An 8119-nucleotide genomic window follows, 5' to 3' on the forward strand; every position below is an offset into this window, starting at 1 on the left:
CAGAGTTAACGCGTCTTATCAGAGTAGCATAGCGAGCGCTATGAACTTATGCCTGCTAATAGGCAATGATGAGAGCTCCACTCGTCCTGCCCTGAGCCCCTGCGGGTCCAATCACTTTAAAGGACCTTATCCCAGCACTTTGATTGGCCCAATAGGCTGCCTGTCACTTGACAGGAAACTTGGCAGGCAGCTATTGGGCCAATCAACGTGCGAGGATAATGTCCCTTAAAGTGATTGAACCCGCAGGGGCTCAGGGCAGGACGAGTGGAGTTCTCAACATTGCCAATTAGCAGGCAGAAGTTCGTAGCGCTCGCTATGCTACTCTGATAAGGCGCATTAACTCCAAGATGCGTTAACTCTGATAAGGCATGTTATTTGTCTTAGTGATCAAGCCCAAGGTGCCTTTATTCGGTAGATCTTTGCTGCATTTTCCTACACACTTCCTCTGTAACACTTTTTTTTTTTTTTTTTTTTTTAACCCCCAGAACTGGAAAAAGTATCCAAAATTAGTTGTTATAAATATTAACCACTTAATGAAAAGCTGACTTATAAAAACGTCCTGCTAGAGCCTCTTAGCAGCTCCAGGACGTTTTTATAAGTCAGATAGTGCTGCTGCCGCTGTGCGCGTGCACGTACGCTCCCGCGCGTGCACGTGTATTCCTGTGCACGTGAAAATAGTGAGAAAAAAAACCCACCAAAGAAAAAATACACCTTTATTTCCAAATACTATACTGTCACCATACTTTGTACTAGGGACGTAATCAAAATCTTGTGATAACCAGGACAAATAGGCAGATAAAATGTGTGTGTTTTATGCATAGTAGCAGTGTTTATATTAAAACCATAGGGGATGAAATTGCAGAAATAGTGTGTTTTTTATTTTTTTCCTTGTTTTTCCCTTTAAAATGCATAGAAAATAAAGTAATTACTGAGATATAGATTATTTAATTGCGATTAGTAGTGATTAAGCTATTGGCAAATGAAAGGGATGAGCGCTGAAAGGTGAAAATCGCTCTTGTCCGTTAGGGTAAAATGGTTAATCTACAGTAAAATGTAATCTGTTACTTTTTTGGCATACTTTCACTTGCCAGGTGCTAAAATGTGTTTTGAGGCTCGGTGAGACCGCATCCCCTGAGAGTAAACGGCGGGTTAGCGAGAGCTGGATATGACCGGCGCTATACAGGAAATCTGAATAAACATACCTCAGTTACTATAAATACGCCGTCAGATTCCTGTCACCAGACTTGGCCTTCCTGTGAGAGGAGCCCTGGAGTCTGGAGGGATCTGTGCTGGGAGACTTTCTGTTCTATGGCATTCGCTGCAGTAACTCAGCATATTACTTTTTACTGAGATGCTTTTAGCTATATTTAGTCCCTTGTGGGTATCTGTGGCGGAGCTGTCCCAGGTTAGCTGAGCAACTCCCTGCAGGAGGATGGTGGTCTGGTCAGTGGGGAGGGGTGCGGCTCTGTTGGTGAGGGACTCTACTTGTAAACAGACAAGAATACTTGTGCACAAAACCAAATGTGATGAGCCCAAAATAGTGTAGTACGTTCAGGAAGTAATTGGTGGTAGTAGTAAGGTGTATAAGGCCCCATTCACACCTAAAAGTGCAAAACGTCAGCGTTTTGCGGGAGTGATTTTTTTTTCCCGCGATTTACGGCGAAAAATCACAGGACACTACAGCGATTTTTTTTTTTTTTTTTTTTTTTTTTTTTTTTTTTTTTCCACGATTAGCGCTTCTATAGCACTTTATACTCACAAACGTGGGTTACCACAAAGGCAACCACTGTGTAGGCGGGTGGGGATATTATGACCTGACCCCACTCAGGTTAAGAAATCACTCTCTGTAGATAGGAAACAAGGGGTAACACCCCTCCAGCAGGGGTAGACTTGGCAATATGAAGAGAAGCTTGAACAGAGGTTCCAGAATAGAGTAAAAAAAAAAAAAAAGTTTACAAAGGGCGGCAGTGGTGAGCTTAACTCCCCAGCAAGTAAAACACAGACTGTGTTGATTAAAGTTTCAACAAAGATGCCGTTTATTTAAAGTGTACCAGAGCTCATATAAATAAAAATAATTATACATACCTGGGGCTTCCTCCAGCCCCATATGCTCCGATCTCTCCCACACCGCCGTCCTCAGTCTTCCCGCAGCTCCGACACCGAGTCCCCCGCACTTCCGTCAGTCGGCTCCAGTCTACGCAGGAGAAGTGCACTCTTTGCATATCTCTAGAGGGTGCACTTCCTTTACGTCAGACTGACGGAAGTGCGGAGACCCGGTAACGGAGCTGCAGGAAGACTGAGGACATGGGAGTGATCGGAGCATATGGGGCTGGAGGAAGCCCCAGGTATGTTTAATTCTTTTTATTATTTTATTTATAAAATCAAAACTTGGACAGTACAATACATGTGTTATGTAAGTAGATCAAGTATTTATCTACATATGTGTTTTTTTCCCCTGGCATAGTATGGCTAATCCTACTGCTTTAAAGAAAATGGAGATATACTCTGAACATTTGCAGAATCCACACACCATGGTGATCTCTCTATCTCTCTTTCTCTCTCTCCTTGCAGTGTGTTCCCAAGCTGTTAGTGATCTGCAATCCGTGGCCACAAGTTCATCCTGTAAATATTCGCTGCAGAGGCCACCATGATGTTCCTGGTCCACCAGTCTTCAGCTCAGCAGCGCGATGCCAGCACACGCCACTCCGTGTACAGCAGCCGTATCCCTTTGTCTTATTTTATCTCACTCCCAGTCCACACAAGCCACGCCCAGGCCAGGCTCCGCTACACGTCCGCACTGGACCCACCACCGTGCTCAGATCAGGTGGCCCGAGTGTAAATTCCGATACTTGTGCCAGCCGTGATCTTCTGTTTGAGTCGGGACACTAGACTAGACCAGCAGTGGGCGTTCAGTGCCATTTTTGATTTCCAATTTTTTGCCGTGTGACATTGTTTTTGTTCCTTCAGCCTGAAAGCTGATCTGGACATGGCTGTGTGTACAGAGGGGGATATTTTGTTTACTAGTGGTGGCCGAGGAGTAAGCTAGGACCAGGAAGCACTGCGCCTTTTTGAAAGATTAAAGGATGGCTGTATTTATGGTACATCTGTTTGCCCTATTGCCCCAAGTAATAAACAGCCATGAAAACCTGGTAGCAAGGTGAGCTCTATCCAAATCTGCCCCCCTTCTCCTCCCAAAAAAACATTGTCTATTATACATTAGTTCCTTCTTAAAGGGACACTTAAGTCAAACAAAAAAAATGAGTTTTTCTCACCTGGGGCTTCCAATAGCCTGCTGCAGCTGTCCGGCGCCCTCGCCATCTCCCTCCGATCCTCCTGGCCCTGCCGGCAGCCACTTCCTGTTTCGGTGACAGGAGCTGACAGGCTGGGGACGCGAGTGATTCTTCGCGTTCCTGGCCACAATAGCGCCATCTATGCTGCTATAGCATATATCATATACCATATAGCAGCATAGAGGGTGCTAATGTGTCTGGGAACGCGAAGAATCACTCGCGTCCCCAGCCTGTCAGCTTCTGTCACCGAAACAGGAAGTGGCTGCTGGCGGGGCCAGGAGGATCGGAGGGAGACGGCGAGGGCACTGGACAGCTGCAGGGGGCTATTGGAAGCCCTAGGTGAGTAAAACTCATTTTTTTTGTTTGACTTAAGTGTCCCTTTAAAGAGGAACTGTAGGGAAAAGAAAGACAAATAAATCAATACATTGCTAAATGAGGAGTTAAAAAAATATTACAGAGATCAAGAAATAATTGGTATTCGCCATGTAAGTTGTTAATTCATATTGTTTGATCCACAATCAGCCTGCACGTCATCATCTTTACTGTTGGCAGACATGGAAAAGAACTAGAAAGCACCAACTGCCATTAATTATAACCACACCCATTAGGCTAAAAGGTTGTTTTTTTTAATAGATATACAGATGCACAGAGGGAGATACTGGTTGCTTGGCAGTTGGAAACAGCTATTATTTCCCAGAATGCAACACGGTTCACAGACAGGAAATTGTCAGGACTATGGTCCTGACATCACACTGTGGGAGGGGTTTCACCACAATATCAGCCATACAGAGCCCCGTGATGATCTATTGGAGAAAATATAGATTTCTCATGGGAAAGAGGGTATAGGCGACTTATTGATTGAAATGAAGGAATCCTTGGTTACAGTTCCTCTTTAAAGGGCACTTAAACACCACACTTTCCCCACAGTGCCTTCTATGCTGATCTGACGCCATTGAGCGGCAATTGTTTGGCACTACTTTAGGTCTCCATAAAATGTTTCATCCATGCTAAACTGAACTGACAAGTTATTAAAGTGAATGGGAACCGCATTTAAAAAAAATGAGACAGATACTTACCCAAGGAGAGGGAAGGCTCTGGGTCCTATAGAGCCTTCCGGCTCCTCTCCTGGTCCCGTCGTTCCAGTGCTGGCTCGCCCGGTAGCAGTATGTGACTAAATTAATCAAATACTGCTTTACCCGGCCGAAGGAGGCTTCAGAAGTCCTCAGGGAGCCTGAGTGCTCCTGAAGAAGGGCGGCCCTGTACTGCACCTGCGCAAGCACGCTCTCTCGCACGCTCACGCCTGTGCAGTATGGAGCCCCACGTCTTTAGGAGGACACAGCTCCCGGAGACTTCCAAATACCCTTTTGGTGGGGGAGTGAAACGGGGGGCAGCACAGGATAGACGGCACCGAGAGAGAAGACGGAAGGCTCTATACGACCCAGAGCATTCCTTCTCCTTAGGTAAGTATTTGCTTCATTTTTTAAAAATGCGGTTCCCATTCACTTTAAATATAATTCCTGTTGTTTTTGGAACAAATGCGATCCTTTTATTGGGATGGGAAAACTGGAGAATTCTGATCGCAGCGGATTGAAAACGATTGTTTTGAAAACATTCCTAAATGATCATTTTTGATTTTTTTTTTGCGCCCATTTTTTAAATCGGTTTATAGGATTGCGTCAGTCTATACACGCATGGCCGGCGAAATAACCAAAATGGATCCCAGCGCCTACTGCACTGTAGATGGTAGACTCTCTATTGAAATAGAGGATTTTCTGTAAAGCAGCGACATCTTGTGGCTAGAGTGGGAGCAGCAGCACAATAACTAAACACAGTGTCAGACAGCTGGAGCAGTGAGCACAGCATTGACTATTGAAAAAGGTTATATATAGCAGGCCTTGCGGAAAGGGAGGTTATGTACAAACTTCTCATTGGTAACTGAAATAAAGGAAGCATCAAAAGAAGTTGCGCAGGTGTGTTTACAGTGTGGAGCGCGGCCACAAAAACATTTCCAGCAAGCTCTGATGTGTGCAAAGGGTCCGTGCAAGACAATGGTGGGGTCAAGGAGGACTCTGAAAGCCTCCAGAGGCTTCCCTCTACCTAGACACAGACACAGAACATTTATATTGCGCTTTTCTCCTGGCGGACTTAAAAGCGCCAGAGCTGCAGCCACTAGGGGGCGCTCTATAGGCAGTAGCCGTGTTAGGGAGACTCGTCCAAGGATCCTTACAACTTCTGAAATAGGTGCTGGTTTTGTGAACAGGAAACCCTGGTTTCCTGTGTCAGAGGCAGAGCCCTTAACCATTACACTATCCAGCCACTGCCGAGGTAGGGTAACTGATAAGGAATTACAGCCATAAAACGCTTTCCTGGCAGAGTACAACTTCTGAGAGCAGGAAATAGATAAAAAAAAAGGTCAACAGTTCATAGATTTTAGCTCTGTCGTACTAAAAAAGTAGTCAAAGGATGGAGAGAATTGATTATCACATCAGTTTAAAGGTAGCCACACATGATACAATAAAATGATCTGGGGCTTCCTCCAGCCCCCTCTAGACTGATCTCTCCCACGCCATCTTCCTCCGACCCCTCGATCCTCCGCAATTCGCCCCAGAAAGTCATTCAGTCGGTGCAGCCCGGCCCCATGTACTCCCGTAGCCGGGAGCGTTCTGTGCCTGAGCAATAGTTTAGCGGTAGTGCGCAGGCACAGAACGCTCTCAGCAAAAGGGGGCGCACCTGCAGCCAGGCCGTGCATGTGCAGTACACTCCAGACCAGAGAACTTTCCGGGGCAAATCGTGGAGGGCGACGGCAAGGGAGTGTCGGGCTGGAGGAAGCCCCAGGTATGTATCGTTTTTTTTTTTCAATTTTGGGGTTTGTGTCCCGCCGTCCTTTGGACAGAGGACGTGGGCCTTTCTATTATAAACTGCAACATTATGTTCTGTGTTGTCAGTCAGGGCATGCTGGGCTTTGTGGGAGCAGCAGAAACAAATCCACCAAGTATCTTTTGCCTACAGGCGACGCGGTGCCCCACCGATCAGATAAAAGGGCTTAAATGTTTTTTCTTTTGAAGCAATAACATGAAGTGTGGAGTAATTCTGTTTGAACTACCTGATCTCTCCAAACAGGAGCCCTACTTCTCCGAGAACGTCCCTCCAGTGAGACTGCGGGTGTAATGAAGTGAGCTGAGGGAGGGTCAGTCTGCAGTTTTATCCATTATGTTATTTTCACTACAGGTCCTTTTTAAATGCATTTTTTAATATAACTATAATAAGGTTAGGTGCACATTTATGCTAAAAACTAGCAATTTCCCCGTCGTTCCTATCGCTGGGTGAGCGATACGGCCACACCGGCGAAAATGCAAAGATGGGGGTTCCACGGTGCTGTTTATGCTAATGTTAGACACTTGCGTTCGGTCGGCGTCGCATTCTGAGGATGTCACTTGCGGGTGACACTGGGCCATCTCACGGGCATACCGTGGTCATTTCACCTACGGGAAACAATTACCATCGACAAGCAGTCGCTGCAGTACTGCCACACAAGTGCAGCTCATTCCAGTACACACAGTATCATCCAATCCCGAGATTATGAGGTATCTAAAGGTGGCCACTAATGGTCCAATTTCTATCGAAAAATCGTTTGAGTGATCAGAAATTCTGATCAGAAGAAAAATCGTACACTACACCATCAACAAACCAATATTTGCTTCCTATCTATCACAACCAATCAAGAAAATCCAAATTTTGGTTTGCCAAAAATCCAATCGGACGACTATTTTTATAATCGTTCATAATGGATTGTGCCCATCAACTGAGATTATTTTCAACCAATCAGATCAGAATTTCTGATCGCTCGAAGGATTTTTCGCTAGAAATTGGACAGTTAGTGACCACCTTTACGCCAATATTTCCTCCCAACCCACAGTTATCCAGACATTGCTGAGGTAATAAGCGAGTTCACCTATGACATCACTCTCTCTACTGACCCTAATAATCACCAGATGTACTGTACAGCCCTTCTTCTTTTTCTTTTTTTTTTTTCTTTACTTTGTTTTTTTTTAATGAATGTAAATTTATTTATAGGTAGAAGTGAAAGGGGCGGATGTGGGTAAAGCTGTGGGAATCGCGTCTGGCGGTTCAAGGGTGACCGTAACGGAGACCACAATAACGTTACCTACAAATATACATTGTGATGGGGGAGGGGGGACCCGTGTGTATTATTAAATGTTCAATCTGACTTTACCGGCCTGTGTGTGGTGTGATTTGTTATTGTGACCTCGCCTCTCTCTGGAATGTCGTTTATGTTCCAACTAAATCCAGGCGTGAACATGGAAAATTCTAATAGTAGTTAAAGTAATACTGAAGTGACCCTGAAAAAAAAAAAAGTTAGATACTCACTGATGGAGAGGTAAGGCTCTGGATTATATACCGGTAGAGACTCCAACGGTCGTCTCTCCATCCCTTCGTTCCACCGCTGTTGGCGTTATTCGATCATGTGGTGGAAAACACCTTCAGGAGTCCTGGTGAAGGCTGCGAAAGTACACGTGCCTCGGAGTAATTCCAAAGACGAGCGGGTCTGGGCTCGCACATGTGCAGTACGGGTGCACCCGGGAACGCAAGTGCTTCTGAGGACTCCCGAAGGCACTGGGGGAGGGAGAAAGAGGATGGAGAGAACACTGATCCAGAGCCTTTCCTCTTCATATGTATGTTACTTTTTGTTCCAGGGTCACTTAACCTCCTTAGTGGTAACCCCGTGTGTGACACGGGGGTAAGCTGCCGGAGGGTGCCGCTCAGGCCCTGCTGGGCCGATTTTCATAATTTTTTTTTGCTGGACGCAG

General features: G+C 45.6%; 1 protein-coding gene across 3 annotated transcripts in view; it reads left to right on the top strand.

Moving 5' to 3' along the window:
• The window catches only part of PPME1 (protein phosphatase methylesterase 1), a 45583-nt gene extending 42338 nt beyond the window's left edge, over positions 1–3245 (top strand). For all 3 annotated transcript variants that reach the window (XM_068264687.1, XM_068264685.1, XM_068264686.1), the window contains exon 15: positions 2572–3245. In XM_068264687.1, the coding sequence (XP_068120788.1) occupies positions 2572–2590 (19 nt within the window). In that variant the 3' untranslated portion in view covers positions 2591–3245. The remainder of the gene's footprint in view (positions 1–2571) is intronic.
• Positions 3246–8119: the final 4874 nt, after the last annotated feature.

Source organism: Hyperolius riggenbachi, chromosome 2 (genome assembly GCF_040937935.1).
Source record: "Hyperolius riggenbachi isolate aHypRig1 chromosome 2, aHypRig1.pri, whole genome shotgun sequence".
In the NCBI taxonomy this organism is placed as follows: domain Eukaryota; kingdom Metazoa; phylum Chordata; class Amphibia; order Anura; family Hyperoliidae; genus Hyperolius; species Hyperolius riggenbachi.